The sequence below is a fragment of the Strix uralensis genome, chromosome 15, assembly GCF_047716275.1.
Source record: "Strix uralensis isolate ZFMK-TIS-50842 chromosome 15, bStrUra1, whole genome shotgun sequence".
NCBI lineage: Eukaryota > Metazoa > Chordata > Aves > Strigiformes > Strigidae > Strix > Strix uralensis.
Genome location: NC_133986.1, coordinates 816,178 through 834,096, shown reverse-complemented (window position 1 = coordinate 834,096; position 17,919 = coordinate 816,178). Strand labels below are relative to the sequence as shown.

General features: G+C 35.5%; 1 protein-coding gene across 5 annotated transcripts in view; it reads left to right on the top strand.

Annotated features, from left to right (window-relative positions):
- Window positions 1-17,919, top strand: part of IRAG1 (inositol 1,4,5-triphosphate receptor associated 1) — a 116,660-nt gene that overhangs the window by 86,502 nt on the left and 12,239 nt on the right. For all 5 annotated transcript variants that reach the window (XM_074884754.1, XM_074884755.1, XM_074884753.1 and 2 more), the window contains 11 exons: window positions 782-955; window positions 1,863-1,940; window positions 2,373-2,422; window positions 2,840-2,881; window positions 4,019-4,612; window positions 6,885-6,963; window positions 9,799-9,919; window positions 12,632-12,662; window positions 13,750-13,890; window positions 16,724-16,855; window positions 17,568-17,709. In XM_074884754.1, coding sequence (XP_074740855.1) covers window positions 782-955; window positions 1,863-1,940; window positions 2,373-2,422; window positions 2,840-2,881; window positions 4,019-4,612; window positions 6,885-6,963; window positions 9,799-9,919; window positions 12,632-12,662; window positions 13,750-13,890; window positions 16,724-16,855; window positions 17,568-17,709 — 1,584 coding nt within the window. The remainder of the gene's footprint in view (window positions 1-781; window positions 956-1,862; window positions 1,941-2,372; window positions 2,423-2,839; window positions 2,882-4,018; window positions 4,613-6,884; window positions 6,964-9,798; window positions 9,920-12,631; window positions 12,663-13,749; window positions 13,891-16,723; window positions 16,856-17,567; window positions 17,710-17,919) is intronic.

Sequence of the window (17,919 nt, the reverse complement as noted above, 5' to 3'; positions counted from 1 at the left end):
AAGTGTAAGGCAGTGGCTTGCAGCTTGTGGTCCATGCATTCTCCTGGGTCACATATGAACATAAGCAGGCATGAGAAAAAGCAATCTCTAACAATGCCGTCTTTGACCATGGGATATTCTAATGGAATTTGCAGTCCCTTTGGGAAATTCTTGCAGGTCCACCACATGGTAGAGCTTGATTGGCTTTTTGAAATAGCTTTATCATTCTCAGGCTTTAGCTATTCAGCTTTTCTAGATGCAGCTTTACTGTTGCTTCCATGTTTGTGGGAAAAGCACTTCTATCTGCATAGAATAAAATCTGTATACTTCCAAACTCTGCACTGTATAGATTATTTGATGGAATCACCTGTATGTTAAAACTAGCGTGCATATATCTTTGCCAGGTGAGTCTGTGGGACCTTAGCCTTGAAAAACTGGACATACAAAATCCATGGAAAAACTGAATCTACAACAGAAATGGCATGAGTGCTAGTTCAGATGGATCTAATTCTACTTTTACTGATAAATTAGAAAAACTGTACGGGGAACACAGCTGGAAAAGCCAGTTTCACATATCAGAGCATCTTTTATCATAGTTACTTAATCTTAGTGGTTTATCTTATGTTTTTGAGGACTTGCTCTAAACTTGAGCATATAGCAACATTAGAAATGAGCAGACAATGTTTGTGAAATGCAAGCTCACAGCTAAATTTATAGATACGTTTTGTACTTGTTACTCTGAAATGCCACAACATATCTGGAAATATGACGTACAGCTCTAATTCTGACATTTTCTACCCAGACAACAGTGGTCATGTGATTGATCTGGTAAATGATCAGCTGCCAGATGTCAAAATATCAGAGGAAGACAAAAAGAAGAACCTTGAATTACTAGAAGAAGCAAAGAAAGTAAGTGAGAGGTTTCTAATGCGCAGAGGCAGAAAGTCAAGAAGCAGCCTTCCAGAGTCACCCACAGGTAGGTGCAGATTCTGAAAACAAGATTTTATATTCAATTTCAAAGATCTGCAAAGACACAAACAAGCATCTACTGTAATGCATACATTGCTACTGTATACATACACTTCATTAATTTGAAGGTTAATTTGACCCACTGCAAACACTGTAACAGTAAAGCATGAAGTATGTCTGTTGAAATCTAAAAAACGGTCACAAATTTCTGTTTGTGAATATTTTTTCCCTAAAGTTCCTGTTGTACATAAAATAAAATTTTAATGGCAAGATTCATTCTACTGAAAAAACATTCTCCCCAGACATAATTACACAGACTTTTATTTTGAACATAGTCATAAACTAAGCTAAATGGACCAGATCCTCCTTTAAAAACAGCAGAATAAAAGGTTTTGTTCTAGAATGTCAATTGAAATTATTTTTTCCCCCTCATATGAAGTGTTTGAAAACTAAGACAAAATGCCATTTTATCATGAAGTAGGCATTTTATTTAGCTTTGAAATGCCAATTCAGAATAAAGTTCTGTCTGAAAATTGGCTTGACGCTTTCTGGAGGAAAAAAACCTACTATACTTTTTAAAATTAAATTTTCCTTCTTTTTTTCTGCATTCCTTGTGAATCCTTCTCTTGTCTCTACTTCTCTGCAGTGCTTACAGTATCAGAAAACTGAGGAGAATAAGGATTCTGTGTATCAACAGAATTGTATTAGTTTATGGCAGGTATACAAGAGAAAACCTACTCTAAGTTGCTATTGCCAAGTACAACTTGGCAATTAAAATGACTTGGTAGGTTCTGGACAAATACATGGCTGACTATGAGATTCATGTTTTAATCTTTTTCTGAATTTTTAAAATTCAGAAGCTGCAAGCCTAGAAAGTAAAATTACCTCTTTTTTTGTTTTTGTCTTTAATGAAGCAGTTTCCCCTACACTTAGTCCTAAAGTTTCACCAGTAGCATCTCGGAGCAACTCTCTCACTCTTCCAGTTCCATCAGGTAAAATGATCTATGCAAGTTCAAACTTCAAATTACAAAGCTCACCAAAAATGTATTTTTTAATATTTCTTGAGAAGTCAAAATCTGTAGATTCAAGCATCCCCTCCTGAATATGACAAAGTTCATGAATGACCATAATATATATTTTTACGTATATATTTTTTTGTATTATATTTTTATTCCTGTGGTGCTGCTATGTTACAAGTTCTATTTTTTTATTCTTTTCAATAATGGAGTTTTGAGAAGCTTTAATGATCTTTCACTTACTATATTTTAGATAAGGTTTCTTCCCTTTTAGGTAGTATTTCCCACATTTAAATTTTGTCCTTAATATATTATGTGGAACTGTGCATGTATATGTTTGCTAATGTTGTAGTAAAAATTTTGAGCAAAACATCAGGATATGCCCTAATTATGTGTGTGTCATTCTAGGGTCTGACGCATGCACAACCACTAGTGTTGAGTCAGTATCTCCAGGGCAGGTAAGAAAGAGCAGAATAGTCTGCACAGTAACCTGGTTATTACAGTACTGTATTACACTATGCTGTCCTGTTAGTCCCTGAGGAAAATGGGATGTCCTGAATACCATTTTATATACCAAGATTGGATTATTGATATGCTTTTTCTGCAGAGTGAGGGACTAATAAATGTTTACTCTGAAAACAAAATCCATGAGGTAACAAGCACTGAAGGATCATAGAGAACTATTAAGGTAGAAAATGGAAAAAGATCCAATATAATCCTAATCTATGGAAAAAACTAGTCCTTAAAATGACTTCATAAATAAATGTGACAACCAGTGTAAAAATTAAGAGATTCAAAGTTCATCCATTTATATCTAGCAGCATAGATGTGAAAGATAACTTTGTAAGGCAACTTTTTTCTTCCTTTTTTGCTAGAATAACAGAACTGTGAAAGAGGATGACAGGCAAACTGCAGAAGTAAGTGTTTCACATTGTGTTGAACAAAATCTGCCTGTCTTAGCACACGTATGACTGTTATTTATGTCACTAGAAAGGCTAAAAGACTGTTCACTGAGTGAAAAGAAAAATGACACTGCTCTAAGAAATTGTGAAGCACCTGCAAATGTAGTGGAAGACGGTGGGCTTACACCTAGCCTTTACAACCTATCATGCACCCTGCTTGAGCTCAGTTAAAATCAATATACTAAATACTTTTTTAAGTAAAGTAAAAATATCTAGTATAGCCACTTTGATGTATGCTGCTGTTTTAGACAGGCATCTTCCAGGCCCCTTTGGTTCACTGGAAGAGATTACTGTACCTCGTGTTCCACACCACTGATGGGATGTTACTGCTCCACACAACTATGGGTGGAGCAGTTGATATGAATGCTTCATAATTTGTTTTAGGCAATATCAGATGGCTCTTTAAAGAGATGGTGCTGTGAGTAGATTAGGCAATACTTAGAAAAAACACTATGGCAGCATAATTTTGTAGGAGTAACTATAAAGGAGAGGAGCAAGAACATACCTAAGGCAGAGCCCACAGTTAGATTGTATGTTGATTGCCTTAAATTGCCCTTAGACAAAATACAGATTCTGTACCAAAGTAGCCAAGATATAGCCATTCTTCTGCCAGTTCTCCTGTTGAGATGGCAGCCAAATTATAATCTATAGTACTGACACAAAGAAAGGGGAGAGAAATTACAATACATGCTTTAACTTAGCTTATAAGCCCATGTTTTTTTTTTTTCCCTTGGGAGGTGAGGGACTAACAGAAAACAATCAAGTGAAAATAACAGTGCTATAAGATTACAGGGTTAAAGCCGTGACTCGGACAAACCTTACATTAAGATGATGAGAAACGTGGCTATTTGAGGATTGCTGTATTGGACTCTGGAAAGGGAGGAGGTTATCTCAGAAGTTCAGGCAAAAGTTTCCCAATTCAGTGTTCTTCTGAGTGCCTTTTAAACATTATTTCTGTCATCAACAGTACATGTTTAAAAGCAAATGTCACTGAAAAGCAAATGGCTTTTTTACAGTGAGAATCTGTCCTCGGGCAGGGGAGAAGAGAAATCTGCACTTGTTTCTCTGTTTTATGTCTCCCTCTACTTTCAGAATGCTGTGAAAGGATTAATTGATAGAAGGCAGAATGATCAAAGAAAGATTTCTCAGGGAAGGTTGGTTCCTCGTTCTGCTGGTTTTGAAAATTCCAAAGAGAAGCTCTCAGAACAAAAAGAAAACTTTGATCCACGTAAACATATGGATACTTTACCTAAATGCTCCCCATCAGGTGGTGATGGTGGCAGAATGTCTCTTAACACTTGCATGAATGTTTGCGAAAATGAACTTGGAAAATCATTCCTCAAGAATGCAAAAGAAAATGATGTTCCTTTAAGAACCCATCTACCAGGACCAGGAATAGGAAATATAGACTCAAAGCTAAAAATTCCTGTTCCAGAAATGAGGGACCATAAAGTTTCATGTAAACCAGAATTTAAACTGTGTGGACTGCGTCCTCCTCTACTACGGGCTGTATCATGGGATAGCTTGGAGCCTGGACAGAAGGATAAAACACCCTTAAAATTACCATCTGAGGAAGATAAAAGCTTTGCTGTTGGTAATAAATCCAACAATCAATTAAAAGCATTCAAAGACCTTCAAATCCAAGTTCAACCAGTTCGAATGCAGAAATTGACAAAGCTCAGAGAGGTGAGTCCTAATCCTAAATTTATCCTGTTTTAAAGTTATTTTCATATCTTACTAACCTTTCAACTTGCTTAGCATTATTTTTATCATTGCAAGAAACACACAGTAATATAATGGTAAACAGTTTCTGCAAAATCAATACAGAATTGTATAATGTTTTTGTTTTGCAACTTTAGTAAATAGTAACCTGTAAATAAATTCCATGGAGTGGTTCTGTTTCTTAGTTCTCTTTTTATATGCATCAACTGCACTGTGGTATCTTCAATATGCACATAGACATGTGCATATGCACATGCATATGCAGGTTTTGGCCCCCTGAAAAAAACTGTAATACTGGTGTCAAGACAGTACTGGTTGCTTTAGTTGTGACAGGAAGGTGAGTATGAAACACAATATATCTCCTTTTTGCATCGTTTATGTTACCCATAAACAGGAAGCAGTTGATTAACAATCATGTAATTTGTAAAATGTACTTGGGACTTAAGTGATTTATTTTGATTTCTAGAGAGAATTTTACATCTGAAGAAACTTTCCTTCCTCAGGATCTAACAACATTCTCTTTAAAAGTGTCACTTACGCTCTTTTACTTCCTTTGCTTCCCTGTGAGATGCTTTTTCTGCTCCTTTGGAATTGTCCTCAGATCCAGAGGCTCTCACAATATATTGACTGACTGATTTCTCTTTGAGTGGGCTGAGACCTGTGTATAAACAGAAATCTTTAACTGAAGTTTGGAGATTGTTACTGTACTCTTGTTTAAGGGCTTACAAGCCTCTGTGTATCATATACTATTTGTAAACTTTCTTTGGATTTCAAAATCACTTTTACATTGTTCAGCTGAGTGTTTCTGAGTCCTGTATTGCTTGCTATTCTCTCTTCTAAGGGCAGTAGTCCTGTCACTCAAGAATGACAGCCTTTGCAATAACATTACATTTGCAAGGCCTCAGGGAACAGGAAGTTGTTTTGATATGATTTTTTGCTTATTGAACATTCTCAGAAAATGTCTCAAAGTGGGTGTGTCTGAGAGCAAGGACAGGTAGAGGATGGCCAGACTTACAGTTCCTAATTCTAACATGATGCAGAGGTGTCAGCTTCTTGAAGGATAGACTTGCAAAATCTATAAACTAATCCATTGTTAAATAATTGTCTAACTGGTTGGTAAAAAATAAGAATTAAACCCTAAGAATTAACCAGTATATTGAAAAAAGTAGAAATGTCATGAAATTATAAACCACCATCATAAAGCAACTACTATGTGTGTGTAGCAAAAATGACCTTTGAAGGGGGGGGGGGGGGGGGGGGAAGGTAGTAGTTAATAGCCTAATAAGAATATTTGCTTTGACCTCCAGTAGTTAATATTTTAAGGTGAACACAGAACTGACAGGTGAGGACCTCAAATTTTGTACTTTGGTTAATTCATTCCCATTGTATTGCTTGGGAATGGCAGCAGTGTTTATATAACACATATTATTAGCATATATGTACTGGAAGTTTTGATTATAGAGACACTTGAGCCGTATAATTTTAAAAGTTCTAGAAGTTGTTAAGGACAAATAGTAGTTAGAATCAGAAAATTAATACATGATATATAATTCCAGTGTTAGGTGAGACTTAAACTCTGTCTTCAATGGGGACTATCTATTTATAAACAAAGGCAGGTGTTTGTGAATTTAAACATGTCTGAGAATATGAAAGTAGAAAATAAGGAGATGATAGAAGGAGAAATAAGATAACAAGGCTTAATCCTTGAGAATACATTCTTCCTTACCTGTAAGGAATAGAGGCAGAGTACAGTAACAGTGAAGCATTAACTTGCAGCTGTACCATACCAATCTTTGGTGTGAATAAATTCTACTGAATAAGTTGAAGTAGCAAATTCTCATATATGCGATTTCTGAATTCTCTCCCCTTTCTGGGATACTTATTACTATGTCTACTACCAAAATCACTTTTTTTTCGCTCTCATTTACTAAAACTCTCATTTACCAAAACTCAGCATGTTGCAGAATCGGGCACATGTTGCAAATCTCTGTTTGCAAGACGAGGATTTTTTCTAAATAATGCATGTATGAAATTTTTAAAGTAGTATTAATATTTAAGTGTGTTTGTGAATGTACATGTATCCATGCAATGTACCATATGACTATAACTTAATATAAATATTTCTGTTATGTTTATTAACTAAAGTAAATGTTATATTTAGTGTTCACATGGCAGGGATATTTAAATTGAGATTTCTAGTTAAGTTACTTAAAAATGTTACTGTTTTTCTTAACAGGAGCATATTTTGATGAGAAATCAAAATTTAGTTGGACTTAAACTTCCTGAACTTAGTGAAGCAGCTGAACAGGAAAAAGGTGCAGTATCATAAAATCTGGAAGGAATGTATGTTTGTTATACACTAATTTTTATAATTGACTACTATGGAGGAAGAAAAAAAGTATTTTTCTTCAATTGCAATAGTAGTTGTAATGAGGCAGTCATGGAGGGTAGTAAATGATCAATAAGAGAGACTGATAATGGAAGTACCTGAATTTCTTGATGATCTGAGTCAAGAAGATGTTGTAGGTATTATTGCAACCAAACGAAAAGATGCATACCTGGAACAGAGTCTAGCTTAATAGCTGGAGGACTGTCTCAACTTTCAGTGACTTTGAAAAAAAGTTACAGCAGTGGTGGATTGAATGGATGTGACCTCTGCAAGATATTGTGGCCACAAGGGTGAATTTAATCCTTGAAAGTATAAATAAGAGATGGAATGCATTATTCCTGCTTTTTTGTTTTAGTATATCTGTGGCAAATATTGAACTGGCATGTTAACTTCTGGTCTGCAGCTCTACGTCAATGTGGATAGGTAAGAGTTAGGCCAGAGAAGAGACATAAATATGATTGAAGGATTGGAAAAATATGCCTTGCATATTCTGTGGGTGGGGTTTTTTAGCTCAATTTTTATGATTTTTAATAATAAAAAGTCTTAAAACTCTACATAAATGAGGAAACAGAAATCTGGCACCAAATGTTTTTTCCAATCTAACACAAGCAAATGAGGTTTGATGCCTGTAGGCTGCATCTAAAAAGATTCAGAATAGAAATAAAGAGCAAAGATATAATCCTGAGGACAATTCAACAACTGGAAGGACTAAATAGCAATAGTGCTGAGCAATCATTTGAAAATATTTAACCCAAAACTATATATTTGTTTGGAAGCAGTGAAGTCAGAACTTGTTCAGACTGTTTTTAAGGCCACATTAACTGAAATGGAGATGGTTAATATGAAAGGAGCTGGAACTGATTGTCCAAGGTTTGATCTAAAGACAATTTCCATTTTTCCTAATACTGTTTGTTTTGCTAATTCATAGATTTGCTTTGGGACTGTTTCATAAGGCCTTAAAGTTTCTGTTACACAAGGAGATGGCTGAGATATTACATTTCATGTTATCTGTGCAAACAGATTCATCTTCTGTCTGGATGAAACAAGATTAAAAGCCACTTCTCGTCCTCTTTCTGTATTTAGTGATTATATCTTTGGATTCTTAGATATGGTAATATTATTCCTGTCACTCTGCTAATATATAATTTCTCAGAAATTATTTAGCAGGCTCTGTTTGAAAGTGTAAAATAGTTGCCATTTTACCAGCCTGTTACATAATTTTGACAAATTTGAAACTTTTGAGGAAAACTTTATGAAAAGCTAAGCATTTTATCCAGCTTTTCAACCAAGATCTCATGAGCATCACAAGCTTTTTAAAGTCTAGTAACTTATCTAAATGATAGCCAGAACATTAAAGGTCAACTCCATGTCCTCAGTAAGGAAAACAAGTGAAAGGTCAAATCCTTAGTTCATTTGTTAGGGAGTCTTACTTCCTTACATTGTCCTAAAAGCCACCCTGTGCTTTTTAACTGGAGTAGTAATTTTGCTTAAGCAATAGGAAGTAGCCAGATACTTCATTATTATTGTTATGATTCAAATCTACTGGCTCCATCATATTTTGCTATCAATGCCAAGTTATTGTGATCGTCTGAGTAAATACAACTTAGCATCTACAGAAGTTTAGATAAGTGGGACATGTTAGATCTGGAGACATTGTGGTGTCAGGCTGGCTTTTTATGGGGATGCACATGAGTGTTCTTAAGTAAGTACTGTAATTTTTAAATATAAAGGAAATGCACAGAACTAAAATGTAGCTTGAAAATCTCCCATTCTTTTCTGTTTTGCATGTTAACATTCTCCACATTTACAAAATCTGAGCTTTTTCACATTATTTGTTTTGCAAGTCTAAGAATCATTTTGTTACGCCAAATGAACAGGAGAGCTGTACAAAGATATATTCCCAAGTCTGAGATTCAGACTGGGGAACCTGACTTTCCTATAGGAGAGTCCTTCATTAAATTCTGGCAAGATAGAAGGACATAAGGGAATTAGTATATATGAAATGAAATAAAATTAAAAAGTTAAGTAATATGAATTAAAAAAAAAAGTTTGAGCCATATCTTGGTCCTTATGAAAGTGACAGAAGTAGAGAATGTAATTAGAACCTTTATGTCCTGTTTCAATGAACATGCAGTGCAAACAATTGCATGTTGTAGATTCATCACCGTAAATGGTGCACAAAATCTGTAGTATAGTACATTATATAAGACTTCTTCTTGGCAGGTGGCATTTAAAGCCTTAGAAAATGACAGTACTCTATTACTAAATCTAAGCTAAAATATTCCAGAAATGATGTAACTGTACTGGTAAAGCACAATGCAAAATGTTAGGTTAGATGTTCCAGTAATGAATTTGGGTTCAGTTTGAATTCTAGGAAAAATACTAATACAACAATTATTTTTCAGTCATTAGAGACTGTCAGAGTGCATATTACTTCACTCTTTCTACATAAAGGATGACTGATTACTTTTGTCGTCACTGCTTGATAGGAAGACAGGGGATCTTTACATTAGCAGTAGAGGAGAGATGAGTGATGTATCACCGTACGCCATAAAGGAAGTAACAGTCTGCGCAAAGGGATGGACCTTTTCTTGTTGTTCACTTTTGCTCCCAGTAGAGTTAGGGTGAAAGCCTCATTGACTTTAAAAAGGACACAGTTAGGCTAAGAGGTCCTATTTGGCTCTGAGATGCTGACTGTTAATAGTTAATGCATGACTTTTCAAGTAACATAAAAAGTTTTTTTATGTTAAAATGTCTTTAGGCCCTTCACCTCTCCCTTCCCCCACTGAAGAGGAAGAGACAAAGAATAGCTCTGATGTCACGCCCAGCATTCCTGATGTATTGCTGCGAAAACTACGAGTGCACAAATCACTTCCAGGAAGGTAAAAGCTCATTAGAAGTAGAAAGACATCATCCGGGGGAAGGCACACTCATGGTTTACAGTGAACTCCCTTTATGGAGTTCCATTCATAGGGGATCCATATAAGTAGAGAAATTGCTGCATCTTAAAAAGTGCAACACAGATTTTCTGAAAAATTTCAGGGAGTGCACCAACTTCCAGTAACTGGCCAACTTTTAAAATTAGTTTGTAAGTCCTACATAAAACGTCTGAAACCTAACTTGCAAGGTCCAAGTACATTTTATGCAGATTTTTCCACCAGTCTGTCCACTCCTGGTTTCCAGAATTGCTGCTGCAGATATAAATTCATGTTGAAAATGTTAGTATTTCTTCCCGCCCCCCGCCCCCCCCCCCCCCCAAAAAAAATCAGGCCAGATAATGCTTTCCAATGGTAAAATTTGGGCATATAAGAATTATGCAGTTTTTCTGCAGGTGATGATTTTTCAGGGAAATTGAGTTTATTTTGCAAACATAGTTGAAGGACTTGCTTGTGAATTCCCTGATCTTGGGCTGTGCAAGTAGTCACTCATCAACAGATTGCTTAAAATCTGCCATGGCTCAGGAGTTTCTGCTGCCCCTGTTATGCAATCTGAAATAGTATGTCTGCATGTTATAGATGTGTAGGGTAGCACCATATAAGAGATCATTTGAAACTAGAGCTGTTGTTGCATGCTGCAATGTAACTAAGGCAAGGGAATCCTCTGGTCCATACCCTTCTGAGGTGGAGTCATAATAGACTATACCTGCCAGGTGTTTGTCCACACCTTTAGAAATACCAATTTTCATTCTGATTTGAGTTTACTACTATCCAAATTTAACATTTGCTTGGCAGAATTTAAGTGGAATTTTCCTGTTTGGGGAGAGGTTTATGCTTAAAATTATATGAAAGTCCATAACTTCAGAAAATATTTTGCTCTGACCCAAGAAATATAGGGAAGAAAGCTCAAATTAAATATTTATCACCACATGCCTTGCATACCTTGCACCACTGATAACTTTAGAGACTGAGCATGTTTTATTTTGTATTGCATTAGAATAAAGCTAACCTTCTTCCATATTTCTGAATAAGCCTTTTCTTTGAGAGAAATAAAACCATAACAAAAAAAAGCTTAATTAGACATTAAAACAATTTCAAACATATTTGGCCAAAACTATGCCAAAATTCACCCATGTGTTTTTATACTATAAATACCAGAGTCCTTCAATCATTTGAAGCAGTCAATAAGTGTTCTCTGTGCAGATGAGGTATTTAATATTTGTTGTAAATGAACTGTTATATATGACATTTTATATAAAATGAGGTGAAGAAAGTCTAAGAGATCATTGCTTGATTGTAATTAAATACTGAAAAGAAATGTAATTTCATAGCTAAGTACAAAATAGGTAAATGCTAAACTGGCTTTGAGAATCAGATAATATACAGATCTTCTGTTCTTCAGGTAATATTCTGTAATCAGTTGGCTTAATGCATTGAACAAATACACACATAACTTTTCATTCCTATGATAAATTTCTCAGAATGTTCCCAGCTAAAGGAAAGACACTAATTTTATCCTTCTGTGCTATGTTATATTACGATACAGATGCCTGAACTGTCTTCTAGAAGGACTACTCCTTCTAGTAGGCTTCCTCCTAGAATAACAATAAATTATATGAATACTAATACTTTAGGCACAAAATGTTTTTCCAACACATGGGACATACTGGCCTCCCTTCTAGTCACTATAATATTATTCTACCCAACAAGTAAAATGTGCTGCTCATTGATGCCAGATGCATTGATTTCTATATTTGGGATTAACAGTGCAATGAATATTATGATAATATTTTCATTTTCTGAAAGTATCATGTCTGCACAGTGCATGATAGATATGTCAGCCACAACTCCTATCACTGGCATCCACTAGAATTTGTATATACAACTCCTGTCATTTCTTTCAGATGTTTCTTGTCTCTATTGACTTGCATAATACTGAATGGATCTCTGATGTTTTGGAACAAGTACAGGGAATAAGAACCTGTAAATTCAAACACATGGGATGACTGCCTTTAAGTGAGACCTTGCAATATAATGTTGTCTATCTCATTTCTTTTATAGTAGTCTATGAAACTGAATAAATTTCTATGAAATTTATGCAGTCAGTATTCATTCTTGTGGTGGAAAACTCGTAAAACTCAAACATATATTTTGTCAGAATCATTGTTAGCTAACTTCTAACAAAGTTAGCAACCAGAACAGGATAGTTCAGTATACAGTGAGCTGGCTTTTGAATTCTGACCATCTATGATCACCATCGTGAGATTTCAACTGTTAACAAAAGGAAAATGGGTAAAGATAATAAACTGAAATACACATATTAAGTCACCTGCAGCTCCAAAAGGGTAAATTCGGTCTTGCTCTTGTACTCACAATTTATCACAATGTAGTGCAGACAGGAGTATTTGCCGTTGCCAGAAACTTTGGTATGTTTTTGCCAATACTCAGGTGATACTGTGGTGTTGCTTTTAAAAAAACACATAGGGTTTAGCCATAACAGGTACAACTGAACTAATTAAATACTGGTTTCATCAAAAGAAACCATAAAATACTTAAGGGGAGGATGCCTTCTGTTGTTCTTTTCAATTAAATACTACAATAACTTTGGTTTTAGAGACAAAACTCATTGAAATGTGGATTTTTTGCTTTTATTTCTAGCTCCCCTCCACTTACTGAAAAAGAAGTTGAGGTAAGTATGTCCTTAAACTCATTATTTTAGACATATGCCTCAATTTTAAGTGGTTACTGTAAGTCTAAGAGTGGTTATTAGAACCAAGTAATGGTTTTGGTTTTTTTCCCAAAAAATATTTCTCAGAAAAAAACCAAACAGAGCTCAATCAAAATAACAATTTTATGAAATACGGGCAATTGTCCCAGGCAATATAAACTGTAAAAAGTTTTAGAGCAGGAATAAGCAAAACACTTGTTTGTGCATTCTTTGTGAGAAAATACACATTCATTTTGGAAATCATTATCATATACTTAAATGGAGATTAAATGAGACTAGAAACTAAATGAGTTAATTTGCATTTTTGTATTGGCCAATAAGAGCTTTGGGGCAGCTTTTGATGATATCTTGCAGTTAGTTTACATGATTTTTACTTTTTCAGTTCAAGCCAATAATTATTTTGTAGGTTGCTCTTTAGCTTGCTAGCTTTGTTTCTTCCTTTTTTTCACATACCAGTCAAGAAAAAGATCTTCATTTACATAGCTCCAATCTAATGGAACTGTCAGTGCCTTGTGCTTTGCAAAGTATTAACCCTAAGAAATAATGCGTCTGGTAAAGAAAGAAATAATCTTTAAAAGCATGGTGCAAGAGAATAAAAATGTTTGCGCTTAATCTTTTGCTGGCTTCAGTGGTAGGTGTTTATCCCTTAGGTAAAACAATGCCAATGGTGAGCTCATCCCTGGACTTCCTCTGCACTCACTATCTGTTTAAAAACCTTGGGGACCCTTGGAGGAAGTCCAGTTAGAAAACAGATCCATTGTGATTCTGGTACTTCTGGTAGGCTACTTCCTTCATGGTGTCTCTGCTCTACTGATCTCCCAGAAAAACATTCAGGAAAAGAGGCAGTAACACATTTATTCATATTTTAGAGGAAGTAAAGAGAAGTGATTTTTGAAACAATTGAATTTTAAAAATATTTTCAATTTTCTGTTTCAATACTTACTTAAGCACTTAAATTTTATTAAACATATACCTTATTCATAAGTTGTTATTAGAAATTACATTACTGTGAGGCTTATTTTAAAATGCTTTTTTTAAATCCAAACAGAATGTATTTGTACAACTTTCCTTGGCCTTTAGAAATGATAGTTACACCTTGGAATCTAGAATTAACCAAGCAGAGAGAGAGAGAAATCTTACTGAAGAGAATGCTGAGAAGGAACTGGAAAGCTTTAAAGCAGCCATTACGGTAAGAAAACAACAATAATTCTTTTTCTGAACTATAGTGTACATTAAAATGCACAGACATTTGAAATATATGTGGCTATGCTTGCTTATACCTATTGTATATTCAGCCCCAAAACTTCATTTTCTGCTGCTCAAGCTCCTTACCGTAAGCTGCCTACCAGTCTACACAAGAGAGCATTTTCTGCCAGAGTAGGCCACCATTGCTGGAAATGCACAGAGGATATTGCACTACGTCTAGCAGATTTCAGGAATAAATACTATGCATTTGCTGTTCAGTTCTTGGAATAAGCCTATGACAAAGCTAAGAGCGTTCAGAACTGCAATTTGAGCACTGATCCGTGCTCTCCTGGCAAGACCTACTTTAGCAGTAAATTTGAGGTTCCCAGTTAGGTGAGGTACTGTAATGATCTGAAGCCTGAGTCCTGAGATTTGTGAATTGCAAGACCTCTTAACTGCAGATAATAAAAGGCTATATAGGAAAGGAAACAGCAAGGATTACTTAAGGAATACCTTCAATCTCAGGATCAGGTTATGGGCCTGAATATACTTTCATTCCAGCTGTCCCTGCTGTTCTTTAATCAGCAATAGTTTTCAGTCCTTCTTGCCAGCTTTGTCTGAATTTTCTAACTGAAATGACAAACATATCTCTGACATGTGTCAACTTATGTGCTGTGATCATTTTTGTGCAAAACAGGCAGGTATGCTTAGCTACCATGCTGCTAAATGAAATACCTGTAGACCCAATTTGCATTTTACAAGGAGGTGCTGCCGTACTTTTGAGAAATAGTTAGGAGAATATATGATTCTTCCGCTTACTTTATCAAGAACATCATCAGGTAAGAAAGGATACAATTAAAAAAAGATTGTGATATTTACGTCTTTTCATCTGGAATTTCAAATCTGCATTTCCAGATTAATTGTTTGTAAAAAAAAAATTTTAATGTTTTGCAGCTCTGCCCTCTGTTCTCTGCTTAAAGAGCAAGCAGAAACAACCTATTAAATCTCAGGGTTTTATTTATTATAATATTTTGTATACATACATGTTTTTACAACTAGTGTATAAGAGCTCTGAAAACAATTAGTATGTTAGATTTGACATGTATTTCTCCTAAGAATCCCTAATTAGGCACTAAGAACCATGTTGCCAGCATGGGACAGATGTGATTAGCTTTTTTTCCTCTTTTATGCAGTTCACAAGCTACAGTCTGGCTTTTACAAGCTTTTTAACATAATTTGTAACAAAGTGGAAACTGCCATTCATATGAAAGCTTTTGTTCTATACAATGGAATAAACTAACAAGCAATTAAATGAAGTGACAGCTTCTGTAGAATCTATATCATATTAGTCTTGTTCCAATCTCAGTGGGAGGTTGTCTTCATTTCTGTAGGACAGGTTATATGGCTCAATGACAGTTTTACCAGTCTTTATGATTTTTTATCAGTCGTGTGATAATTGATATTTTATTCAAAAACCCAACTTCAAGAGAAAGCTGATTTACATGAACTTCAGATTCATTAAAAAAAATAAGCAAGTTACAGTTGCCAAGAAAACCCCAAAAATCTGAAATTCTCTCCATGTTTTTCTCAAACAGATTCCCTTATGCCTTCTTGAGTCTTGCAGTCAAATTTTGGCTGCAGTTCACACTAGCTTCAGTGATAAATAAGTTTAAGAAATTTTTGTTGTTGCAGTTGTCATTGCGCCAGATTCATCAGTCTCTTGGCTGTGTTTCTACACCAAAGGTTTGCACTACAAATGCAATTTCTCAAATGACTCTACTGAAAAAGTTACTGCACATCACTCCCTTCTTTTGAAGGCGGGGAGAAAAAGAGGAGGAGATGTTATTCTTCTCACACATCATTTCAATGCATTGACTTACTCTTGCAGTAATACAAGTGAGGGGTTGCTGAGAACTAGGGCCCAGTGCAGCTGGTCAGAGGGAGAATTGTGTGAATGGCAACACAGTGATTAATTACTTAAGACAACCTCAGTGCCAAAACCGGTGCATCCTGAAAATGCACTATAAGAATATAAGAATCATCCTGCATCACAAAGTCTCCCTGTAAATCTGAACTAAATTATATTGGGTTTTCTCATATCAAACTTTTCTGTGAACAGAAAACTCATTCAGTGAAGAGGTGCTCACTAAGGCTTTAGCTGATGAAACATCTAAATTCACTCTTGCATTTGGTAACTAATTCCAAGGAAGTTATATGCTTTGATGCTTTTCAGTGTTAATCTGAGCTATCAAAGTGACGATATTAATCCAGTGCATAAATGTGTGGATTGACTGACAAAAGATGGTTAAGAAATTACAATTGCCATTTGATTTACAGGCCATATTATTTTTTTATTACTCTTTTACATTTGGAATTCTTGAGACTATAATGTCTTATTTTCCAAATAAGTGAAGTATCATGGAACTGAAAGAACACCAATGGCCACCTTAACACCTTGTGCCCAGCAAATTAAAGTGTTCTTTGTGTTTCTGCAATCACTGTAAGTACTAGTTCAAATAAACTTTGAATTTGTAAAGTTCACAGGTAGTGAGGCATGATTCATCATTAATTTCAAAAGGTAAAGTGTTGCAAATGTGCTTAGCCTTCTTTAACTCCTTGAAAGGTGTACCTGCAGTGTGCAGTGAAGCACCATTCTGAACCAGAGCAGCAGCTCTCTCTAGGTTATCTATGGTGGTAGTGATGGCACTCCTCTGGGGCTAACCTGTCCGTGGGTAGTTCTGCCTCGGCATCGCTACCCCACTTCTGTGGCTCAGGCTACTTCATCTGAACTAAAAGTGACAAGACATGACAATAAAGCTTATGTATTTTCACTTCAGTCTTCAGCTCACTTATGGCATCACTATGAACACCGAGAAGCTTACCAGAAACTATTGGAGGATATTGCTGTTCTGCGGCGTTTGGCTGCTAGACTATCTAGTCGTGCTGAGATGGTTGGAGCCGTTCGCCAGGTAAGAACATCCACGTGTCTGACATGTATCCTGGCTGCACGTGTTCACTCTCTTTTTCAGCCACAGGTGGAGGTTATATTTGAATTTGATTTGCCATTTTGACAGAAGAAAGACATTTATTGTAGTGTCAGATAAGACACTATTTCAGTCCGGAAATAGAAATTCAAACAGAAGATTACCCATGAAGCTATTCAACATGTGTATAATAGAAGCATCTATATTAGTCAGAACTCTAGCTGCATCACAAGAAACTTAAAATCAGCGCAGCACGAATAAGACTTTTCTGGGCCCAAACCTCATTTAGTTCAGTCACCTGCCTTTGGCAATAGCTGAGTCAGACAACTATAGAGTATAAGTATAAATGATAACACAGCCAGTACCCTGTTCCCTCTGCCCATGGAAGTAACTAGACTGAGGCCAGTGACTAAGACCTTTGAGGGTTTGAAAACAAATGTATGCATATCACATAACTAATAACAGGAAGACTGTATAAATATATGACAAAATAAATTATGATATTCTGTGGACATATATGAATGCACATGCATTTGTGTTCTAATTAGTTTAGGAATTTTCAGTCATGGAGGTACCAATATTTCTTTAAGAAACAGTATTTCAAATTTAACCCTGACAAGGACCATACACATAGAGGCAAATGATTTGTTTGAGAGGTGTAAAGGTTACCTGAGCATTCCCCTCTTTTCTTCCTTAGGAGAAGCGTATGTCAAAGGCAACAGAAGTGATGATGCAGTATGTGGAAAATCTGAAAAGAACGTATGAAAAGGATCATGCTGAACTAATGGAGTTCAAGAAACTTGCCAATCAGAATTCTAGCAGAAGCTATGGTGCATCTGGTAAAAAAAAATAAAATTTAAGGGGTTTGTCTTGCCTCTATACAGAGAAGTGTTGGTGCTATTAATGCTAAAAAAAGTGAAGTATTGGGAAACCTGTTCATGAAGTTCTGATCTACAGGAGTAGATTTCAAAAAGTTGTAGATAAAACAGTTAAAATATTTCATATAAGCCATACTTAATGCTATAGTACAGTAATTTAAAATCACTGTC